The sequence below is a fragment of the Thermobia domestica genome, chromosome 13 (assembly GCF_964235325.1).
Source record: "Thermobia domestica chromosome 13, izTheDome1.hap1.1, whole genome shotgun sequence".
NCBI lineage: Eukaryota > Metazoa > Arthropoda > Insecta > Zygentoma > Lepismatidae > Thermobia > Thermobia domestica.
Genome location: NC_137466.1, coordinates 69,907,638 through 69,934,082, shown reverse-complemented (window position 1 = coordinate 69,934,082; position 26,445 = coordinate 69,907,638). Strand labels below are relative to the sequence as shown.

General features: G+C 36.7%; 1 protein-coding gene across 3 annotated transcripts in view; it reads left to right on the top strand.

Moving 5' to 3' along the window:
• Positions 1-26,445, top strand: part of LOC145668218 (putative helicase mov-10-B.1) — a 205,182-nt gene that overhangs the window by 31,887 nt on the left and 146,850 nt on the right. For all 3 annotated transcript variants that reach the window (XM_081735871.1, XM_081735870.1, XM_081735869.1), the window contains exon 3: positions 19,607-19,728. In XM_081735871.1, the coding sequence (XP_081591997.1) occupies positions 19,607-19,728 (122 nt within the window). The remainder of the gene's footprint in view (positions 1-19,606; positions 19,729-26,445) is intronic.

The following is a 26,445-nucleotide window of genomic DNA, read 5'->3' as shown; positions in this document are numbered from 1 at the left end:
GTCCAATATAAAGTCCTTTGTTGCAACTGTTAGTAATTTGTTGGCTACCTTTTTCTTTTTTGCTTTTTCTGTTATTTCTGTTTTATGTTTATGAAAGTTTAATTTTTTATCGATCTATACTCCAAGATACTTAAACTCATTTACGTGTTCAATTTTTGTATCGTTAATTTTTATTGTTGGATCCCTCGTTAAAATTTGATCAAAGACCGTATATTTAATTTTACTTGCTGATAAATTTATTTTCTTTGCACCAATTATCTAATTCTGTTAATACTATTTTCCCTTTTCTTTCTATTTCATAGCTGAAAATACAACTGCCAGATCATCAATATAACCCACAACACCGATTGTTTCTTGCATATTATTTAGGTGATTCAAACATGGCTGTTTGGCGAGTATCGAGCCTTGTGGGCAGCCATTTGTGCTTATTGTTTTAATGGTTCCTTCCGGTGTTTGTATTTGTATTTGTCTTCCTCTACAATAATCAAACATTATATTGTGTTTTACTGATGTTCATTTTTTTTTTTTTCAATTCGTTGAAGAAAGCTGGCCACCATAAATTATCAAATGCTCCACTTATGTCAGCGTAAATCACTATACTTGATATTTTTCGACTTTTCCCTCTTTTATCAGGTCTATCATTCTTTTAATAGCTGTTTCTGTATTTTTTCCTTTCCTAAAACCATATTGTAATAAGTCATTTTGTAAAACTCTCGTCCGATCAATCCTTTCCGTAATTGAGGCCTATTCCGGAAGAAGGGTACATAGACACGTTTTCGTGAATGGAGAAAAAGAGCCTTAAAAATTTTATCAGAGTATATAACAATAACATAAGCTTGCAAATACCTATTACAGGCTTTCTTAATATAAAAGATCTATTTGACTAATAAATAGCTTGTATTAAATGAAAAATATATACTATTTTATATATTTATAAACGTATTTGTATAAAATGTTATGTGCCCTTTTTTTCGAAAATCCTTGTTGGTTGAAGAAATAGCACACTATTAATGCATCACAATAATGTCTTTATTTTAAATAAAGCAAATATAAGCTATTACCCATGGCAATAGACGTGTTATGGATTTAGTCCTGGTCATACTCATTCAATATATATTCAATCCAGTTGCTGTCTTCAGCTGACAAGAACTTCATTAAAGACCGAACATCTTTCTATTTCTGTTCGCTCACTCCAACAAATGGGACAGGCTTAGGGTAAATATCACTCAATTCTTCGATATTAGTTTTTGAAAGATAAGATGTTGGCATGAAGTATGTACGTAATAGAACACAGCAGAACGCCTGATACAGTGTACTTTATCATTACATATTACATAACTGTATAGTTTGAAGTTTTTGATGATGGGTTGGAACGAAAGAAAGGATCAAGAGCTGAGTCCTAATCCTTAATCAAATCTTTATTCATTGTCAGTTCAAAAGGAGATGGATTCTGTCGACAGATAAAGATGGCTTCTAACTATGGTTTAGCAGATCCGATTCGCTCCAGTTTTTTATTTTGTTTCGCACAAACCCGAAGTTGCGGTCGCACTGGCTAAACGAGTGTCCACGCACAGGATATAAACAAATTACTTCCACTTTATGAATGTTAGCGAACCAAGAACAAAATTTTGTTATTGTAATGTTTTTGTCCACCTGTAGCATCTGACAGCAATACTACTGTTCTTATTTCTGAAACTTGCTGAGGTTCTTTTTTAAACAGTCAAATAAGAAAGAAGCTACCGCTGCTAGGGTCTGAAGTCAGCTGTGCGCTAAAACAGTAGTGCAAAGGCTTACAAAAACAATATCGCCAGTCTGCCAAAAATAAAGATATCGAGATGAAATTTTCACACCACCTACAGTATAACATGGCGGTTCGTTTTCAATGATTTCCGGAAAAAGGGCACATAGGCCTATGTGCCCTTCTTCCGGAATAGGCCTCAATTGTTCTTTCAAACAGTTTGCTGGGATTGTACAAATTTTTAGTACAAATATTTAGTAAACATATAGGTCTATAGGATTTCGGTTCATCATCTTTTTTATCGTCAGATTTTTTAAAAATTACTAAGTTAGCCTGTTTCCATCTTCTGGGTATTTATCCTTTTTTAAAACAGATTAAACAGCTTTGACAAGTGTGGTGCCCAGTTATCCGCATTTTTCTTCTAAATTTCTGGTTTTATGCGGTCTGGACCTGGTGCCTTTTTATTTTTTAATCTTTTAATGTGATTTATTATTTTTTCATTATCTTTTATTGGATCACCATCATTAAATTTCGTAGTTGTCTGTTCCATTGCCTTTCCGCTGATCGTCCTTTGGCAGCAAGATGTTCATCAAGTATTCCACAGTTTCTTTCCAGTTTTTGTGTACGTCCCGTCCTGCTTTCCGTAGGTTGAAAAAGTGGTAGGTGTTTTTTTTTTCTTCTTCTTATAATTTTATATGGCTCTCCCCACGGATCTATCTTCAAATTTTTTTTTTCAATATAAGATTGCCAGCTTCTTTTCTTACTTTGTTACTTTATTTTGATATTTTTGTTTTAAATTTCTGTACTTGTTTAACCTTCTTTCTCTTAGATTATTGTCTATAGTATTTTGGTGTAATTTTCTCGCTTTTCTTGTCTTCCTCTTTAAATTTTGTAATTCGTTTGTCCAAAATGTATTATTATTTATTTCTAATTTGGTTGTTGTTTTAGTTTTAGTTGATTTTTTTATTGCGCTTTTTGTTGCTTCCTCTATCTGTTGGGCTAGTTGATTTAGGTTGCTCCCATCTTATATTTTTGGTAATTTTATTTCGTTCCAAAATTTTTCCCAATTTATTTTATCTGGGTTATATAGAAATCTTTCCTCTCCCCCGTTTTGTGACTGTTTCTTGAGTTTTTGTTTTTATTATGGTCACTTTCAGTGGCCGCATCTAAAACTTTCCAATTTTTTATTAGGCTGTACATCTTCGTTGATGCTATTGTTAGATCAATATTTGATTCCCCTTGACTGCTTCTAAAAGTGGGAGGATTTGTTTCTTCGTTAATTATTATTAAATTATTACATCTTCCACTCTTTCTCCTCTTTTAGCTGTTTTATTACTATGCCATAAATTTGATTTTGCATTCGAGTCCATGCATATTAAAATACTGTCTCCCTGATAAGTGTGACAGAAGTCATCAATATTGTTTAGAAAGGGCTCTATGTCCCTGCTATATTGGCAGTAACAGTTTACTAGTTCGAAATTTCCTAAAGTAAACCTTAGCTCTAAACACACAGTCCAATTATCTCCGAATTGCGTAATATTTAATATCTTTATATTTTTGTTCCTATTTATAACTGCTGCCTGTGGTTTTTCACTTGTATTGTATGAATTATGGTTTCCTCCTGTGTGACTTTTAGATACAATTGTTTCCTATGTTCCCATGTTTAATTTTTTGTTTCTTGTATATGGTTCTTGAAGGATAATCAAATCCTTCATCTGACGTCTGCCATCGATATAGGAGACGTCAAATACCATCGGCAGCACCATCTTCTGCACCATGCCTGAAGCGGTTCATGTGTTAGCGTACAGCATTTTCAATGTTTAGGCGGGCCGCATGTCGTCTGGCATTCAATGGTTTCTTCACGTTGGGGATAAACTCCAGATCTAGTGAAAACACTGTTGCTCTAACTCTTCCCATCCTCATCGGCGCAGTAGATCCCGTACGCAAGCTGCCGTATGTGATTGTTAGAGGCACGAGTTTTTCGCAATGCGCGATAAAACTAATTGCGTCATAATTAAGTAATTTTCAGTTTCTTGACGTTTTATGATATTCTATGTGTGTTTTCATTTGTGTGTTTTCATTGGTTTCCGTTGCGCGATAAAACGCGAAATTTCTAAGAATACGCGATATAACGCGAAATTTTAAAAATACGTTTTCATTACTTTAAAAACGCTAGTTTTCCGCTGACGGAACGGTAGAACGTGGCATGAACGGTTCATTTTCGGTGATTCGGGGCACAGCTACAAGGAATATGTTGTGTGTTAGCTATCACCATCGGAGCTGGATTGGGAGTTCCGAAGTGATGATTGATTGAAGTTTGTTGTAAATGCATTTACATATGTGTGGCTTTCAACAAGCAATGCCAATTGTGAGATTTTTTTTTTTCTTTCTTTCATTGAAGTATAGACTGGTGATAAGTGACAAATGTACAAAATGAAGGAATAAAATGTGGAAACATATAACATGCTTATTTTTAATGCTTAAATGTAACTTCCGCCTATATGTTTTCAGGAGACAGCAAAACTTTCCTATTCATAGTAAGTTATTGATTTTCCTTCAGTTTGATTTTTTAAAAAAACGTAATTTTCTATAAGTGAAATTGACAATGTCAAGTGAATTATTCAGTGTATTTTGTTTTTAGGTAATTAATGGTTTATTTTTATAGTGATCTATGAATAAAAGAAACAGTTGTAAAAATGTCAGGGGATTCTTTTTCACAAGAGCTACATAATGCGAAACTTTATTTGGAAAATGCGACAAAACGCGAAATATGAAAAACGAAACGCGAAATTTTCAAATTCTTAGTGCGGAAAACTCGTGTCCCTAGTGATTGTGGATTATCATGCAGTATCATTGCATTATGCAGTAGATCTCGATGCTTCTGCCTTACAGCACATGATAGATGTCGCTGCAGGAAGTATGTAATACGCTTGTGTGACTGTGCTGTCATGAAGAACAAAGAAACAAACATTTTTTTCCTTGTGCGACAATCACTATCAGTTATGTTGGCGAGGGATCCTGCCTATGTCGTGATCCTGGATGTCTCCACTCTGACTGGGATTCTTAACTGATTCATACGCCCTGAGCCAAAATTCATCCATGCCGATAATCTTGGATAGTAATTTGTCGCCTTCATTCTCATAGCGCTGTAGGTAATCGGAACAAACTGCGTATCGTATCCACTTTTGAATCTCCGTAAGGACATGTGAAACTCATTTCGATGCAGCTTTACCTAACTTCAGATCTTGCGTCAAAATTTTATGAATGGTGTGCTTCAATCCCTAATTTACGCAGCATCCATCGTTTTTCGTTCTCCAACAGAGGTTCCAGCACGGCACGTAACACATCAGTCCGCACACTCACAGGCCGGCCTGATCGTTCCGTGTCGCTGGTCGCTTGCCGTCATCGCCGAGAAGCTGCTACCTATCTTGCGACAGTTCGATATGGTAGAGGATTATTCCCTAACGCTTCTACTAATTTTTGGTGCATCTCGCTCGCATTTCTTCCATGGAGAACGGCCAAGTGCGATCATTGTTCCACTCTGGTAACTTCCATTCCCTCATTTTTCCTAGCATTCCGTGCTCATTCAATATTGACCAGAGGGTAAAGTACAGGTTTCAGGCTTCCTTCCGCAGTCATTTTTCGTCCATATTTTCATATCGTTAAAAATTATTGGATTGCCATTACGTATTTTGAGGTTTTGTCATAAGGAGATTAGTGTCTGTAACATGTGCAAATTGTGCATTAATACATACTATGTCACAAGATTGCTTGCGTTTTCTTTCCTGATTCTTACCAACAAAATCCATTATGGATACTCGTTCAGTTGTATAACACACTTTTAATACAGCTTAGATTGTCGAAATTTTAATGGATTGTCATGACTTACTCCCCAAGCTTTGTACATGTAATGCTTTTGTACTTCAGAAATTATTTTTACTGTGTCTTATTTGGTTGCTTTATTCGGAACGTAGTATCCTTTTTCAACATCTAGTCAATATGAGATGTGCATTTACAGCTTAATGTGGAATCAGAAAATAAAAGCTTTCACTGAAATCTAACCCGACTCTTTCACGCCGAAGTTGTGTACTCTCCCATAGAACACTTGGGAGTTCTGATATATATTTGTAATACAAACAAATACATAGGTAATAAGTAGATATAGGCATTAGAAATGCATATATTATGATTTATAATAGTTATTGTTTTGAAATAAACTTACTTTCCGGAAGTTAGTCACTTTTCAATGTACCCGATAGTCATGGCTGTACTATAACCCAGGGGCCCACCGGGAAAGTACTTTCTAGGGGGCCCACTTATATGTACGTACTACCCCCTGTCCCGACAATAAAAGGAATTCGGGAGTGTAACTCGGATCAAGTATGCTGAAAAGTCTTAAAATCTAGATTTAAAACTTTTTTTTAAGGCTGTAATTTCTCCCCTGACACTGACTGATCTGACGTAATGCCCAATTATCCATTCTTCTCTTGCAACTGTACAATCATCTGCACAAACTCGATTACTTCATATCTCCCCCTAAAATAACAACGCCGTATTAGTGCCATATAGTCTAAACCTTTTATAGGCGCCCTTGTTGCATATACAAATCATATACAAATACATATATGGAGGAACAGAAGTAATTTATAATTTATACATATGCAGCACTTCTCCATTGTCCTGTATTAACAGCAGAATCATAGCTACGGGGTGGGCGAATGAGGCCGTAGCCCCATACGCTGATACGAGGCGTGTTTTTTAAGTAAGGTCCGTTTTGTTGTAGACACGAGTAGTTCGCGCGCATACCGCAACGAGCGTGTGCGTCGTGTACCGGCATGCCTCGGAAACAACTGTGCTCAGTTTCAGCTCTGTAGGTGACCTGTACGGTTGTGTTGTGTGCTTTCACAATGTTCAAAAGACTATCAAGTCGCCCGCCGCGTGTGAGGTTCGCCCAGTGATACGGTTTTTGTCAGCAAGAAACCTGTCTGCTGCAGAAATTCATCGACAGATTTGCGAAGTATATGGGGATACTGTTATGAGTGCAAGCAAAGTGCGTAAGTGGGTACGAGAATTCAAAAATGGCCGTGACAACGTCCATGTTGAGGACCGCTTCGGTCGCCCTTCTTCGATTACAGATGATTTGGTGGCTTCAGTTGAAGCGAGGGTTCGTGAGAACAGGCGCGTCACAATAACAGGTCTCTCAAACGAATTTTCTGACGTGTCGAGATCAGTGCTTTACAAAATTGTTTCTGAACACCTAAAGTTTAGGAAACTGTGCTCCCGTTGGGCCCCGAAACTCCTAACAGAGAACCACAAGAACCAAAGATTTGAGTGTGCGATGAAGCTCTTGACTCATTATCACGAAGAAGGTGACAGCTTCTTGAGTCAGATCCTAACTGGAGACGAAAGACGAAACATGAGTTTCGCATATCACGCCCGAATCGAAGCAACATAGCATGGAATGGAGACACACACACTCGCCTGTAAAGATGAAGGCAAAACAGACTGTCCCAGCGCAAAATCATGGCGTCGGTGTTTTGGGGTAGGCATGGTGTTTTGTTGGTCAACTTTATGCAACGAGGAACCACTATCAATGCAGAAGCATACTGCCAAACCCTGAGAAAGCTACGCAGAGCATTCAAAACAAACGACGCGGCATGCTGACAAAGGGCATTGTCCTTCGCCATGACAATGCAAGACCTCGCACTGCAGGTCAGACCCGCGATTAGTTGGACAGTTTTGGCTGGAATGTTTTAGACCACCCACCCTACAGTCCTGATCTTGCGCCGAGCGATTACCATTTGTTCCTCCACCTCAAACATCACCTCAATGGCAACCGTTACAATGATGACGATGTGAAAACGGCAGTGAACTCTTGGTTATCGGAACAGGCGGCAAGTTTTTATGAAGAGGGTATTTTGAAAGTGGTTGAGAGGTATGATAAGTGTTTGAACAAACTTGGCAACTATGTCGAAAAACAGGGTAAATTATGTACTTTCCGAAAATACATTTACTTTTTTGAAATAACCTTTCGTTGTGCACCAGTGTTGGGCAAATTTCAATTGAATTAACAATTAACAATTAATCTGTAAATTTAATTGTTAATTGCAATTAACAATTGAAGTAATGGTTAATTATTAATTGCAGTTGACCATTAATAATGGAAAATCAATTGCAAATAATCAATTGATTGAAAGTAATTGCAGTGGAAAGTAATTGCAATTGAATTCAGTAATTCAATTACAATTGAAATTAATTGGCAATTAATTCAATTGCAATTGATTTCCACAGCAATTACTTTCAATTGATTGATCAATTGCAATTGATTTTCACTGATTAATTTTCAACACTGTAGTTCAGAGAGGGCGTGGGGCAATGAAAACTTTAGCCACGACCAATTGACTCACCACCCATCGTGACCCACAACCCACCGTGACCTACTCTGACCCACCACCTACCATAAACCACTCTCACCCACTGTGACCCACAGATCCACCAAAACCCATTGTCATCAACTCTGACCCATGATTCACACCCTCTTCTCTACTGACTAAAGAGTTTAAACTTGTAATAAAACAAGCCTATAAAATTATCACTCATCGGAGTTTGAATTTCTACGATCAATCGCTCAAGCACCGCTCTATTATAATAAGGGCGAATCTGAACTTTCTAATATAAATAAAATAGAGTTTGTTCGTGTCTGTCTGTCTGTCTTTGTGCGGCCTGTGGACCAGGCGAGTGGACCGAAACTTTTCAAAATTTGGTCACGGGTAGCTTGATCTAGGCCCCAGATCAAGACGAAGAGGTTTTTTAATTTCGAACTAGGGGGTCTTAGGGAAACGTTTACCGGGACCGACCTGGAGACCAGACAAGTTGACCGAGAGTTACCAAACTTTGGTCAAAGATACCTTGGTCCAAGTCCCACACCAGGGCGAAGCGGTTTTGACAAAATTCGAACCAGGAGGTCTCAAGGGGGCGTTTACCGGGACATGTAAAAGTAGTAAAAAATGACCGATATCAGTGTCGATTTCATAGTTTTCGCGGTCGCTGGGATCAATGATAAAACTCCGATCGCATTAAGTTCCAAATTCACCCTATTCGGCTGCGGACCATGGGTCAACGGGGGAAGGGGGGGATACCGAAACGTAAAAGTAATCCACAATGACAGATATTAGTGTCAAATCCGTAGTTTTCGCGGTCACTGAGATCAATGGTGATACTTTCATTAGCGATGATTTTCAAATTTAGCCACCATTGTATGCGGGCCGGGAGTCACCGGGAGTGGGGAATTGCAAGACATGTAAAAATAATGGAAAATGACCGATATTAGTGTCAAATCCATAGATTTTACTATCACTGAGATAAATGGTGATACTTCCACAGGCCTTGATTTCCAAATACAGCCTCATCGGCTGCGAGCCAGAGGCGTTGTGTTTTCAAAATTGGAACCAGAGGATCATAGGGGCTTTTATCGTGATATGTAAAAGGTAGTAGAAAATGGCAGATGTTAGTGTCACATTCATAGTTTTCGCGGTATCGGCTGGGGGCTAGAGATTTCTTTTCACAATTCGAACCAAGGGGGTCTGAGGGGGCGTTCACCGGGACATGTAAAAGTAGTAGAAAATGAACAATATTTGTGTCTAATCCATATTTATCGGGGTTGCTCAGATGTATAGTGACACACCCGATAGTGTTTACGTTCAAATTCAGCCCCCATCGGCTTTATCTATGAAGACACATGTACGTTGTTGGATATATATTCACACAAAATATATCCAATTTTAGAAATGTTTCTTAATTGTTCTTCCGTTGTTCAGTTTGTTTACATTGATATTTTTATCTGATCCGTGCGAAGAACGGACATAAAGCTAGTATGAAATGGTAAAGTGTTTGTCATGGATCAAATTACAATGAATTCAATTATATAGATAATTATTATAATTATCATTGATAATTATTTCCTTGTTGAATTATAGATACTTTTCAGTGGAAAAAGAGTAAAATTTGAGACCCAAATCAACGTAAAATAGACCAACGTAAAGAAAAAATGTATAAAATTTTTCATATAATTAAGTTTACAAACTTAAAAGTTCCATGTAATTAAGCTAAATTTCCATTTTTGTGTCGTTTTGTGCGTCACCGGAAATGGGTCAATGTTATCCTACAAATATGGCGGAACAAGTTAATGCTGTTCCATCAAGAACGATTTCGAGGTCGTTTCCTTTACATCGTCTTGTTCGTGTTTTCTACCGTTTTTTAAGCCTATTTCCATGTTTTGTGAATCAATGGTAGTGGGTCAAAATGGGCATTCAATATGGGAAGAAAAATGACCCACTCCCACCAGTATCGAATTTCAAGGTCGTTTTTTTCGCATTGTTTAGTGCATGTTTTGTATCGTTCCTGCGCATATTTTCACGTTTTGTGTGCCAATGAAAGTGGTCAAAAAAGACCTACAAATATGGCAGAAAAAGACATTTTCATCCTACTTTCAAGGCCCATTTTGACCCACTTCCACTGATGCACAAAGTGACACAAATCATGAATAAAAAATGTTAAGGAAACGACCTCGACATTCCATGGTGACGGAACAGCATTAAGTTATTCCGCTATACTTGTAGGCCATTTTGACCCATTTTCGTTGCCGCACTAAAGTGGAAATAGGAGCACAAAACGGTACAAAACAGGCACTATACGATGCGAAAGAAACGACTTCCAAATTCGATAGTGGCGGAACAAAGGCTCTTTTTCCTCACACCTTGATGGACCATTTTGACGCATTTCTGGTGATGCTCAAAACGTGGAAGTAGGCGAACAGAACGGTACAAAATACATACTAAACGATGTGAAGGAAACGTCCTCCAAATTCGTTGGTGGCGGAACAGCATTAACTTGTTTCATTATATTCATAGGTCCATTTTGACGCACAAAACACAAGACAGGCAATAAACGATGGGAAAGAACCGACCCCGAAATTCGATAGTGGCGGAAGAGTGAGCCATTTAACTCCCACTTTAAAGGCCCGTTTAACTCACCTCGAGTGATGCACAGGACGAGAAATAGGTGCAGAAAATTTTAGAAAAAGGCATTAAACGATGCGAAAGTAATGATCTAGAAATTCAATAGTGTCGGAACAGGGGTCATTTTCGTCACACCTTGGAGGCTCAACTTGACACACTTTTGATGACGAACAAAACGTGGAAATAGGGGCACAAAACGGAACAAAACAGGCATTAGCCAATGCGAAAGGAAGGACCTCGAAATTCGGTAGTGGCGGAGCACTGAGTCATTTAACTCCCACTTTGAAGGCCCGTTTAACTCACTTCCGGTTATGCACAAGACGAGGAAATAGGCACAGAAAACTTTTTAAAAAATAGGCACTAAACGATGCGAAAGAAACGAGCTAGAAATTCGATAGTGGCGGAACAGTGAGTCATTTTTGTCACAGTTTGGAGGCCCATTTCGACACACTTCTGGTGACGCGCAAAACGTGGAAATAGGGGCACGAAACGGCAAGATACTGCTACCTACCGTTTTCCTTGGGTGCGCTCCCGAAGAACTCCCTAAGAAAACAGCTGATAACAATTCTGGTCCAGGCTCATACTCTGTTTGGGCGCATATTGATAATATTGAAATATGACAAGTGATTTGGCATGAGCCACGTTGGTGCTTTTGAGACTCAGGTTGTATTATACTTACTTTTGCGCATGTACACGCATACATATACGCAACCGGCAAGCCGTCTGCTCGCAGGAATTCACACACACATGAATGAAGACGATAATATTTACTTAGGGAAATTCCTATTTATTGAATATGGATATATGTGGGTACGGAGCGGAATAAGAAATATATATTGACAACATACAAAATTCTCACTTTACAGAGCTAAATGCTCAAACAGAAGAAATTGCACTGAGGCAATCGAATGAACGAAATGAAGAATAAAACACTTAATCCTGCGTGATAAATGTAGATATGCACACATTATATACGAACACTAGAAACATAGCCCTGGTTTAGATATCACTTGCACTATAAATTTGCTATTAGCACTGAGATAGGACCTTCACTGCGTGATAATGGCAAGGGGAATGGGGAAATACAATGGATAAAGTTTCTTGACTTCACAAGGACGTTACATGCCCAGGAGATACTCGTTCGCTTTTTTAGCTTCACACCCTGTATATTAATATAGCGATACAATGTTCTTCATACTATCACTTCCTACGATGTCTTGCACTGACTCTCTCTACGACGAACTTTTGCTAACTCTCGCTTCTACTCACGCTCGGGAACAACCCGTCCGCTAGACTTAGGGTTGACAATGCATTATGTAAAATAATAAAGAAAATGTTAAAGTTTTCTGCATTCATACACAATGTCAATAGGTCGATGTTATAATAGAGAACACTGGCAACATTTCTTTTGGTCCCGTGAGAGTGAAGCTTGGAAATAATAGTTGAAAAAAGTGTGGCAGTCTAAACTAATAGATTCTTCCCATGGTTATAGGATTTTTATACACTACTGTTATACGTAAAACAGTTTAGTGGAAAGGCGCGAACGATAGTAATTGTGTGTATGAGTCATTTCACCTACGACTCCTGCAGGACATGAACACTTGTTCTCACGGCATGAAGGATGACGTAATATGAGTGCGTGAGAACACGACAAACACAATATCATTCACACACTATCAACTTCGTGTCCAAAAATATTTCCAATCTTAATAAACGTTGTTATGAAAAATGTATATGCGGAACAGTCATGGTAACGAAGACTATAAGTTGGAAACTATTTTAGGGAAAGAAAAAATAAGTTTGCTGCGACGAAGCACTCTGCCCAGACGATAAGCGTTGCATTGAAAAACAACAAGTTCTTTGTTCTATCGTGAGAAACGATAAGAACGGCCGAAGAACACCTGCATACACAGAAGGAGTTGAAGTTCTCACCAAAAGAGAAATAGCTTTTCATTTCTATGAGTAAAATAATAATTTCGTTGCATGAATAAAAGTTAAAAAGAAATACACTGGTCGTCCAAAAATATAGTTTTGTGGCCGGGCAGACGGTCACAATACTGTCACTAAACGATGCGAAAGAAGCGACCTCGAAATTCGTTGGTGACGGAACAGTGATTCATTTTCGTCTCACCTTGGGGATTCATTTTAACCCACTTTCCATGACGCACAAAATTGCACAACACAATATGAAGGAAACGACCTTGAAATTCATTGGTGGCGGAGCAGCAATAACTTGTTCCGCCATATTTGTAGGCCCATTTTGACCCACTTCCGATGACGCACAAAATGTGGGAATAGGCGCATAAAGCGACACAAAACATGCCATAAAGATGCAAAACAATGTACCTCGAAATTCGTTGGTGGAGGAACAAGTTAATGACGCCGTGAGCACTAATTTAAGTTTATACTGTAGTTCTTACCATCAAGGATGAGAACTGCACGGTCCAATTTTTTAGCCAAAGTAGAAGCCCAACCGGGATAGTGATGTCAACCGGCTCGGCTCGGTTCAACTGAGCGTACAGCCGATGGCTTGAGCCGGCTCGGTAGGGACGAGTCATCGACTCGGCTCGATTGGAGCCAATAGCTCGAACCAGCTCCGTTGAAAGGAGTCCATCGGCTGGGTTCGAGTCAGCTTAACTGAGCCGATTGCTCGAACCGGCTCTGTTGGGGTAAGCAGTCAGCTCGGTTCGGTTCGGCTCGTGTGAGCCATCGGCTCGAGCTGGCTCGGTTGGATGAGCTGTTGGCTCAGCTCACTTCTCGGTTCGGCTCGATAAGTGAATGAGCTGTGAGCGAGCCGCTTGAGTCGTTGACAACCCTAAACCCGGGTCGAGCAGTATTGAACATGTTTGGCTGGAGTCCTATAACTTAACAATTTTTGGTTCGAGCACGAATACTTGCTCCTCCTGAACTCAAACCTTTGAACCTCGTGACCGATGTCTTGAAGATTTATTGACGACCGAGATTGACAGTCAACTAATTTTTAGTATTCAGATACAAACCGCCTATATTCCATGTTTATACAGGTACACGGTGTTATAATAATAATTAGTTATAGTAATAGTAGTGGTATCATTGATAATTATATTGGTTATGTAGGATATTTGAAGAGAGTAGTACTTGGAACTACACAAAGGATATAGCTCGGATTGGCTCGTTTTGGCTCGACTCGATGGAAACTCGATCCGAATTAGAGTCGAGTTGGGGGAAATTTTTCGAGCCGAGTTCTCGAGTCGAGCTCAAAGATGTCTGCTTCGAGTCGAGTTTTAAAGAAAACTCGCTCGTGCCCATTCCTATTGTATGCATGACGGGGGCATAGAGTTCTTTCGAGGGAGATAGAACCATAAACATAATATATTTAAAAAATGCTTAGTTTCACGGCTTTCTTCCCAGGGGGGGGCGAAGGGATGGTAGTTATCCAGCATTTCTTATAAGTACCTTATTTGAAATATGTAAAACAATAACAAGTGGACAACACAATATACTCACATCTTCTTATCCTTAGTTTTAATTGCTGATTTCAATTGCAATTAACAATTAAATGTTTCAATTGCACCCTTTGCGATTGACAATTAATAATTAATAGTTTCAATTGCCTGGTGACCAATTAACAGTTAACAATTGACGAAAATTTAATTGCAAATTTTATGATTGAATTCAATTGCAATTGAAATTAATTGTCAATTGCAAATTGAAATTAATTGTCAATTGCAAATTGAAATTAATTGTCAATTGCAAATTGAAATCAATTGCAATTGATTTTCAGAGCAATTACTTTCAATTGATTGATCAATTGCAATTGATTTCAATTGATTTTACCCAACACTGTTGTGTACTTATGTTCAATCGGACCTTGCTTAAAAAACACGCCTCGTAGCAAGAGGATGCCGAACGAGCAACAAGAAAGAAAAAGTTTTGGAAATGAATAAACGACGCGTCTTCCCGAAAACTTATTGGCGCCGTATTAAATCAATATGCTGTGGGATTGCAAAGGAATAGATTTGTTAAAAAAAAAAAAAAAAAAAAAATCTTCCTTGCTTTGCTCGCAACCCAAACGTTTTAATGTCGCAACATTTTATTTATTACTTAGTTATTATATATGATTTGTTAATGACGATGTGATATGGAAGGTTGCAAGCTGCTGTTTGCGCGATAATATTAAAAATGAAAATAAACAAGGGGAGTAATAATTTCGAACTTGAAGCAGCGCTAGAATAGCGGCTTAAGCGGTTAACATAACGAATTTCGTCTTTTTCAAAGACTGATCACTACCAGTCCTTTTTTTTTTTTCCTTTTAATTCCATTTACATGAAATGCTTCCAATTTGAAGGAATTTATTGGGATAATTTCACCATAAACTAGTTGTATCGTCAGATATTTTTGTGTGTGTGTGTGTGTGTGTGTGTGTGTGTGTGTGTGTGTGTGTGTGTGTGTGTGTGTGTGTGTGTGTGTGTGTGTGTGTGTGTGTGTGTGTGTGTGTGTGTGTGTGTGTGTGTGTGTGTGTGTGTGTGTGTGTGTGTGTGTGTGTGTGTGTGTGTGTGTGTGTGTGTGTGTGTGTGTGTGTGTGTGTGCATACGTATCAAGTTATGTGATATTTTTATCTATCTACATACATACATTGTGTGTTAGTGTATTATCAGTATGTTAACCCTTTGCCATATTTTGACGCGCTGGACGCGTTGCTTTTTACTTCCGTATTTTGACGCGTTGTCACGCGTTCCGGTGTTTGAGTGGCTGTATCCCGCTTGCTGTCAATAGAAGGCAGAAGCTTACAGGTTTCCTGTGCTTTGTGAGCATCTGTTAGTTTAAGTAAGCGCCAGAAGAGGCATAGATGTTTACAGCATTGCAAAAAAATTCCGAAAGAAATCATATGTGAAGGGGTTAATTAATAAGAAGTAGAATTAATTTCAGAACTTGCATTCATTAAGAACTTAAGTAATTACTATAATTTCAAACATATGTAGTAATAAACTATCCTCCCGAGGCCCTGCGTATTGCATGCAATACAATTTTTAAATGCCTTCCTTAAGAAAATTGTTGGAAAGGTCAGATTCCGTGGTATTGTGTTCAGTACACAGCAGGATTACTGTACTGAACACAATACCACGGAGTCTGACCTTTCCAACAATTTTCTTAATAAAGATAGACATTTAAAAATTGTATTGCATGCACAATACGCAGGGCCTCAGGACGCTTTAATTTGGGATTTTAGAGAGAAACATTAAACATATTCTTCACCTCCATCCATCAATATTGAGAAATTCGTAAAGAAGTCTTCTAAATTTCCGTTACATTTCACATTTTTTTTTTTTTTTTCGCAAAACAATTGAAATTATAATGCTATTTGTGTGGCCACACAGAGAATAAAATTTCAGAAGTTTACAATTATTACAAGAAATTAATGCTGTCACCCATTTCGAACATTTTAAAAGCACATAGTTTCTAATGCATTGAAATTTCATTTATTATCGATAATATGAAACGTTGTAAATAGTTGTAAATTTTTATAACCGTTCTCCAAGTGGATTTGTATACAACCAAGTAGTTTTGTCAAGTTAAAAAAAAAAAAAAAAAAAAAAAAAAAACCTAAGCCTTTTGAATAATACTGTTATTTGTAAATAATACTAATAAAAGCTGCTTCTCTTATATGTATATATAAAAAAAAAAAGCTTGTTGAAGTGAGTGTAAAGGAGGGGAGCACCATTCTACTTCGTCCCGGGCGCTGAAATCTCTTGATACGGCTGTAATTGACAGCGACCAAGGGAGCCCTAAAAATTAAAAAAAAAAAAAAAAAAATCACCATATAAGTTAAAAAAAAAGACATGAGTCACTCCTATATAATTCATAGATCCTTTTGAATATGTTGCGAGAGGGCCCATCATAAAGAGTTTTGGTGGGGCCTCCTTGTATTTCCTGCTCCAGGGCCACCGATGGTCTTAATGCGGCACTGTATATTTTCTATACGGAAAACAACGGTACTGAAAAATGTAAATTATTATTTAAGTTATGGCATCATTTGAGATTTCAATTTAGCTTAATACTTCAATATTACCAAAAGTATAAAGCAGAGTGGGAAATCAGGAACTTTTCAAGGGTTGAATTACGAGAAATGTGAAAGGCTGTTTTCGCAACATCATGGGCTGGCAACGCTGGTCTGGGATTATTTGCCTGTATTGCCGGTACTCGACGTGTTATCGTCCTTCGTTCCCTTTCTCCTGTATTCGAGGAGTGCGTGACGTGTGCTTTTTTTTGTTCATATACCGCTACTTAAGATACGAGGCGGAGGGCCCACTAAAAAATTCACCGTCCGGGGCCCACCGGGAAATTTCCCGGTTTCCCGCCTGACCAGTACGGTCCTGCCGATAGTGGACAACAAACACGTTTCATATACTATCAAATGAAAACAGGTTGACTGTTATCGTTTCAGAATATAGTTTGGTTTTCAGTCGTGAGGAAAGTGTAGTGAATTTGATGTGAAGTGACAAGCAGCGTTTTTTAAATTTTTTAAAGCAATATACTGATATTCCAAATACGCAAACGTTGGACACTCCGAGGCCGCGGTCAGGTGACTTGCGTGCGTGTTTGGTGCACGTAATCTCGTGTCTCCTGGTGGAATGACTTTGAGATTTGAACGCATTGTAATGGTTGGTATTCCACCTTAAATCGTAGACCCACTTCTCATATAGCTGCAGTGCTGAAAAGAGGTGATAAACTTCAATAAACCATCACATACACACTGATTACCAGAGAAGTGCAGAACTCAACCACTGGAATAGAAGAATGAAAATGTTATAGTCTTTATCTATCAGTGAACAGAAAATAGTTAAATTATAAGACCTTAAGAGAATCCGAAAAAATATCCTCAAAAACCCACATGGGCCAAGTTTCTCTCTTTCTAGGTTTCTTCTAACTCTGTTCAGATTCCACTTTAAACTGTAGGTTACGTCACATATAGCGTTAGCGCTGAATAGGGATGCTAAACTTCCCTTTGCTTTAATATTAAAATTTTAAGTGAAAATTAAAAAAAAAAAGTGTAAACCAATGAATATCAGTCGCTTTTGATCGATGGATGGTGAAATGGTTAAAATCTTGTGCAGTTTCTAAATTCTAATTTCTCCATTGAGAAATACATCCGAAGTACATATCAAATAAGTTTACTTCGCAGTCGATTACTCTCATGTAGATGATCTGATCAAATGTGGAGAATGTAGATATTGTGAACCATCAAATAAGAAAGTTTTAAAAGATGCCTTACAGAATACAAAACTTTATTTATCCCGAAACTTTACTCTGGTATTTATGAGACTATTTGAAAGTGTTAAGCGACTTAAATTAGCATGATGAATACACATGTAATATACATGTAATTAGGAATATACATGTAATTGGATCTGTTGTTTAGCGTTAACCGCCAGCTTCAATGATATTATTCTCTCACCACACAGCGCGCCTGGCTTAACGGAGCATTGACCTCGATACATGTGTTAGAGATAATCGCATACCTGTTCTCTGAATACTGATTGGTCGTGTATCTGTGCCCTGGACGTGGTTAGCAGCCTACATGTTTCCAAGACACTTGATTGGTTACCTACCTATTTCCTGAAGATCAATTGGTCTCTTACGTGCTTCCTCGGCACAAATTGATCGCCTGCATGTTTCCTGGACCATGACTTGTTACCTATCTGTTGCCTGGACATTGATTGGTCTCCTACCTATTTCCTGGACACTCGTTCATATGTTGTCTCCAAAGTGGCACTGTTATTGGCTTAATTGTCAGATTTGTAGGTTAATGCGGAAAATGGACAGATTATTCAAGGATGAAGGGCTATGATAGACAAGATATGTAAGCATTTGAGGCTTATCAAATTGTCTTAGAAATATTTCCTATGAAAACAGCGATGATTAAATGTTAAAGAAAACAGGCGGTAAAATACAAGATACCGTGTAGTTTTCGGAACATTTCTAACACATTGAATTGTTACCACTGCGAACACTGGACAGGCAAGATTTCACATGAACTTCTTTTATCGCATTAACATGAGTTTATCTTGGTAGATGTTTATATATATAAAAAATGGGAAATATATATATATAGGCAATTTTTAACCCACGTATTTCCCATTGTCTTTATTTTTGTTCTTTATTTCTTCTGTAAAATGACTCAACCATAAGAGTATAAACTAATAATGTTATTTGTTAAACCTTATCGATTTGGGTTACATTTTGTTATAACTTAATAATGTTGAGTTTTCTGTTATTTTTAGTGCGACTTGATCTGAAATTTTTAACCCTTTGAGGACCATGCATAAATATGTTATATATATTAAAAAAAAAAAAAAAAAAAAAAAAAAAACGTGTATGCAATTAAGATGATACTTATAAACCAACTCTGTATAGAAGTGATTTGTAATCTTTACTATTGTTTTTGTACTGATTCATTCACTAGAGATGATATATTGTGTATTTTCAGCCACGTAAATGTTACGTTTTTACCAAATTATTAGCGATAATCTTGAAGTGGATCAAGATGTAAGTAATAAAAGTTTGATAAACGTAGCAGTGCGACAAAACACAAACGTACACACACACCGCATCTTAATGTATGTGTGAATTTCTTTGCTGCCTTCTACTAGTATAGGTAAGAGTTAGTAATATGTCTGTACAGCAGATATCAGTAACCAGTACTACCTGATTTCACCATGTAACCATCGGGAAACAGAGGAAACATTCAAAAAGCTGGTTTCATATTGTAATCAGAGGTACACAGCTCTATTTACTTGTTTAAATAATAGTAATAATAATGTAATGAAATTATCATTGATAGTATATTTAATAGTTGTTTCTATCTTTCTAGGTGGTCACTTCATACTGCCCTGTTTGTGATAGAGATTTTGGAGATTCGCTCGCCTTTGAAGAACATCGAAATACACATTACCATATTTATCAGTATTTACTGTTCGTTTATCACAATAAACGGTAAGATACGTTTTAAAACTTTTAATAGAGCATATTAATTTCGGAAGAGTTAGTGTGTTGGTGTGCATCGATTCAATTTGGTTGTTCGTTATGTTCATAATTGGATAAAAGTAATTAAAAATTTAACAATTAAGGCTATCAGGAAGTGAATGATAACAATGAAAAACTAACGTCGAAAGAAAGCCGTGCTCACCTCTCCACCAACACGCTGAAGAGCATAGGCCATACAGGTTAAACGAATTAAGTGAGGGTAAAAAACTGTTAGTGCTCTAGCCGCTTTTAACATGTACGCTGCACTGTCTGTATAGAGAACAAGGACTTTCTCTTCCTGAGCTCCTCCCGGCCACAACACTTTAAGACCATCGTTTACAAAGCGAGCAATCGTGGAATGATTCGTGCGTTCCAGCAATTTACTCGCAATAAGATAGGATTTAGATGGAGAATATTCACTTAACTTTCCAGTCACTAAATTTGCTACATAACGTTCCAAAACGTCTGTTGTTTCGTCCATATATGAACTACCTATCTCTGCCCTAATGGTATCTATAACTTCCCTATAACGAACTTCGAGATAACACTTTCGAAGAGTGGATTCGTCAACAATTCGATGCCCGCCGTACTTCTTCAGAAAAGCACGGTATTTTGGCACTTGAACTTTGTTCCAAGGAATGTTTGCTGATATCATTGCTTGGCACGAGTCTTTGAAAAACTCACTGAAGTATCTTGATGCATTTGTGTCAAGACTACTTGCTTTTTTGCATGTCGCAAATTTTTATTTCTTGCATGGAGTGCACTTCGTACATGTTGTTCTGAAATTTCATTGAACATCCAATTTTTTTATCACACATTTGGCACACCACCACTTTACCGTCCGTAGTACACACATCATCGATAGTTACCCACGACCGTAATTTCGCGGATAAAGTTGAGGCAACCGGGGCTATTTCTAACTGCAATACTAGAGTACTGTCCTTCTGTCATTCAGTTAAACAAGCGAAGTTCTTTGAAAGCTTAGATTACCTGCTATGATATTGCCATTGTCGCCAGCTTCTTGGAACGAACTCTTGCAGTAAATTCCTGGAAGCATACTAGCATGCAGTTTTAACTTGAATTGCAGGATTTGCTTTCATCTTTTTTCCCCGTCCGACCTCCGATAGCAATCAAATAGACTTCATTTTAGGAATTTCGTGGCCAGTCGCCTGTCAGGCACGTGATCTGTCTTCCTCCTGAAAATTCTGCGAAACATGGTTTGACAAATAAAAAAGTTATTTCTGTAAAACGAAAAGATAGACATGACAAAATTGAATCTAGATGGAAGCCTTGCACAGTTATAGTTTTTTAATTTTAAATCAAAATTTCAGTAAACGCAAAATTTTAAGACAGTTTTATGTAAAAAGAAATATGTAGAAACCATAGAAATATATAATATTGGTCAAAATATGTAAAAATATGTAATATGAAACTTCAGTTGAAGCACCCTATAGGTGTGTGAATCACAAACATTTAAGGATTTGACGAACCTACATATGAAGGAAAAAATATGTAATTACATACAAATCCGGACATTATTTATATACTATAGGAGTTTAATAATATAAGTTTCCTAGTTATCAAGATCATGAAAGATGGTTTCATGATAAGTCTACAATATGTCTAGTGTAATCATACCTAACATTGGATTATATATATATATATATATATATATATATATATATATATATATATCAGGGTGGATTGATTTAAATCAGTCTGATTTAAATCACGATTTTAATCAAGATTTAAATCACTTGATTTTTTAAATAAAAATCGTTGATTTAAATCAAATTCCGAAATGAATTAATTTAAAGTGAAAGTAAGGAAAATCCCGTTTCTCTTGTTATTTCGATTATGGAAGATAATAATCATAATACAATGAGACTCAAATGTATGTAAGGACAGTATGAAAACGAGTATCATGTAGGGAACTATCAGGGAAAATCCCGTTTGAACGGGTTACGGGTGAACCCTGCTTTCTTCTCTTTGTAACACAGGGTTTTAAAATTTCTATTCCAATGGGGAAATCACCATGGACATTTAAGATGAAAACTCTTTTATGTCCACGTCTATTTGTTTGTTTCCAGATAATAGGGGCGTATTTAGAGGGGTCCGATCCCCTCTCCGAAACAAAAAAAAAAAAAAAATGGATTTTAAAATTTTGGGCGAAATTTATGTACTAAATACCTAGAAGTTCCTCGGGATCGTAATACGACAAATTTTGGATGCGTTAAAATATCGAATAATACTTTTGATAAAGTGGATACTTGACCCCATTGCAGAACATGCCGCGATCTGCGATGTGATCGCAGAAAATTTGACGCGCCTGTGCAGGAAAAATTGTCAGAGGAAATAAAATAGCCAACAGAAAAGTATAAAAACGTGCCTGCTATGTATAGATGTCTTAAATGCACGGACAACTCGCATTTGAAGAGTTTTTCACGTCACATAAAGCATATTTTTAACAATCACAAGTGTTTCTTCTTCTGGAGCTGATCATCTTGATTTTTTAATTTTGGAATTCCTGTTATTATTCAGTTCAAAATCTCATATCGTCGCGAATTGTGTCGAGGAATTTGAAGCTTTAAAATATATAAAACGATAATTATGCCTGTTGTGCTGTATGGTGGTGAAACATGGTCGCTTACTCTGAGGGAAGAACGCAGACTGAAAGTATTTGAGAATAAAATCCTGAAACGAATATTCGGAACCAAAAGGAACGGAAATGAGGAATTTCGAAAACTTCATGATTAGGAACTGCATAATTTATACCATTCACCAAACATTGTTAGGGTCATCAAATCTTGGAGGCTCAGGTGGGCAGGACATGTAGGGAGAATGGAAGAAAGTAGGAACGCTTTCAAAGTTTTAACTGGAAGTACAATCGGAAAACGACCATTAGGAAGATCTAGGCGCAGATGGAAGGACACTATTAAGATGGATCTCGCAGAAATAAGAATACAAAATAGAAACTGGATTCAGTTGACTAAGGATAGAAGTCAGGAGAGCTTTTGTGAACATGGCATTGAACCTCCGGATTCCATAGGACATAGAGTGAGTTAGTTAATTTTAGGCGAAATTTATGTACTTTATATGTATTTCGTGCCGCTAGCTAGTTCCAATTGTTTAAAAATATGCCCCTGCCAAATATCAGTAACTTTCGTGAAAAGAAAAATGTCATGTTGATATACATTGCTGTACTTTTTCCTTAATGCTTAAGAAACATTGTTTGGGATTGAAATAGGTTAACGATTGGGAATTAATTCAAAATTAAAACCCAATACTTTCACTTAAATGACATAATTAACATTTAATACTAATTCCTAATGTTTTTTCTTCAGTTCGCGACTTGTATTATACGAAGAAAAAGATTTGATTTAAATCAAAAAAATCAACAAAAATGATTTTTTTGGAAAAAATCATGATTTTTTTCCACCCTGATATATATATATATATATATATATATATATATATATATATATATATATATATATATATATATATATATATATATATATATAATCTCAGGAAAACGTATTAAACGCAGAAAATTATTGTACACATGGGAAAGAAAGTATTTGACAGTTGACAAATTTTCTTTTGCTAATAACTCGGGAACAAATGAATTAATTTTGATCTTTTTGTTGCTATCCTTAGAATGGTTATAGCTTGATAACTTGCCAAGGTCGGTACTCTATTAGGTTAATTTGTGGCTATTAGGACAAGAAATGGGGTCAACTGAAGAATACTTTCTTTCGTGACTGTACATAATTCTTAATGTGGTTATTCAACTCTCATTCCATACATCTCTCTTTAAAGAAAGCATTTTATGTTTTAAAAAGAATAAATTTTAAGACAAGTCACTATTAGAAACGAGAATAATGCATCTGTTACTTGCACAGGTTCTTAGCAACATGAAGTTCCTAATACTTGAGAGTGATCTACGAGCGGAAACTTATTCCAAAAAAAATTTCGTTCTTATGAATAATGTCTGAATAAGAATTAATATTTTTAAATGACTGTGCAAGTTAACTTCCAGCTTGTGTTTAACTCATCCTATTGTAAAAATCGTTCGTACTTGCATATATAACGTCCAGTGGAAAACAATGCGTGTTTATTTATGGAATACAATCTACAGAAAATGTCCCTACAGACAAGAGTGATTTATAAGGAAAAGATAAGATATCAAAGCTGGTATGAGACAAACATTACATTAAGCTATTTTTAAATATTTGTGTGAAATAGGGTTATTAATTTTTTCCGTAATAAATATTATTTTTCCGAAAATAGATAAAATATCAAGTATGATCTTCGAATTAAAATTTTCAGAAAGAAGTGGTATCCTTAAATTTCTCTATCATTAGCTGACTCATACCAAGAGAATTCTGTGCCACTTCTAACCAACCAACCATATGACCTAAAGTCTAAATAAATTAAAAATTTGACTTTATCAGTATTTTTTCCACTTAAAATTTTACTGAAAATCGTTATATATACAAAGTGTGTAATTAAAGTAATGAAACTGAAACTGGTAAGACTAGTGGCGCGGTACTTGGAGTGGTGGATGAACATGTGATACACCATCAGTGTAAGTGGGAACTCACTAGCGTCACGTTGGTTATCTCCGTAGCGATTGTTTGTAAATCAGGTTTTGCTTATGCGTTCTGATAAGGAGTGACACTAATATTGACCAACTATGTCTAATCAGGTATGCAAGGCCTTCGGATGTAATAACTGATGCAAATGTGGAAAGAGTCTGGGAACTTGTGCGTTCCGATTATCGGTTGACACTCAGAATGATCGGGCAAGAGTTGAATTTGAGTCACACCACCGTTCATCAATTGTTGACCAAGCGAAATGGCGATGGGAAAAAGCTACTCCAAAACTGGTTCATACAATTCTGACGCAGGAGCAAGAGGACATGCGAAGAGACATGTGTGTTAATTTTTTGGATTTGATTGCAAATGATCCCGATTTTCTGGAAGGCGTCATGGTTCATCTTCAATTGACTCTTCCTTCTGCAAATATCTTAAAACAATGAAACATCTGGACCTTGGACGAAGCACTGTCTCCGTAGGCGTGACGAAGTTTTGCAAAAGTTTCCGTTTCACTGTGTCCAAGTCTGAAGCAAAACCGTCTTCACTAAAACAATCGCTACGGACAACCAGCGTGACGCTAGCGAGTTCCTACTTACACTGATGGTGTATCACATGTTTATCCACGTCCCGTCCAAGTCTCACGTCACCGACGTTGCCGATTCGTGCAGTGTTGTTAGTCTCATTACGTATTTACATGTATACCTCGTATGTTTCGCATCACAAATTCAAAATATTCTAGGTTAATTTTACTAATAAACATGACATCAGTATTAAAACTAAAGAAAGATTAAAGAAACTGAACTTTTTAAAGATCGAAATCGGTATATTTGATATTTAAAAAAAAAAAAAAATCCCATGTCAGAATTATACACAAATATAATCAGTTTCTTTAATACATATTTTTCTATACAAAAATACGCATTTGTGTTTCTAATGTGATTTTTTTAGTTCTTCCTTTAGTATATTTTTTTCCCATTCAATCCAAATACATTAGCAAAAGTATTGCTAATCGCATAAATATTTGGATTTGGAGACCAGATTTTATATATATAGTGTATTTGATTTTCTTCTTTGTGTTTGATAACATAGGCAACACAACACAAGCGTTCAAAGTTGATAGTATATGTGCTTACATAAAAATAAAGTATCTGTTCTCTTAAAAAGAGAGTCTTTCGAATATTCTTTGTTTTGTGCTATGTTAAGGTTCTTCTCTACACTTCTCGCGATTTTTTAAAGAAATTTAATAATACAATAACAGTTAACAAATATGATAATTTTGTAAAGTAGGCAAAGAAAGTGCGTATAAAATATTAAATAAACGACTGGTTATTTTCAAGACGTTTCACAAATTCAGAAATAATGTCCGACAGTTATGACGTAAGAAACTTGTCTTGTAGATTCTTCGGTTGTAATAAAAACCTAGAAAAGTTTATTTACTAAAATTTACTAAATACTAAATGGTTTATTATTTTCAGTATTTATTGTACGTGTGATTCATGAAAAATTAAGGAGCGAAACTTTAATAGGAGTTCTTCAGTCTGAAATTAGTTCACAGCAAGTTGTTTGTAGGTTCAGAAATCAGCGAATGAAAGATACAACGTGATAACATGAAGTTTCTGTTCTTGTAAGTTGAAATCGGATCTCTTTGTTGGAATATTTGGTAACGCAAGAATACTGCCAGTATAAGATTTAACATTCTAAGGAGGAGATTATATACAGGGTGTTTCAAAACAACACCGACAGCGTTTGGGAGGTGATTCCTGACACCAAGACAAGAAAAAAGTATAAACCAACCTGGGTGCACAAATGCTTTCTTTCGGAGTTACAGGCTGCCGAAAACATGAAAAAGGGAACTTTAAAGGCCCATAGCTCCAAAACTATGGGACCTATTGTAGGCGGGTAAAAACTTCACTTAGGAACTAGTACGTGCCCTATCCAAATATCCAAGTTTCAGAATCCTGCGGTAATTCCGCAACAAATTTTATACAGGTAGTAAGTACTTCCAATTAAATTCCCGTAACCAAATTCCCTCTGTAAAAATTGCGTGAGTATCTTAGGACTTTGAAACATTAATTTTTGGATAGGG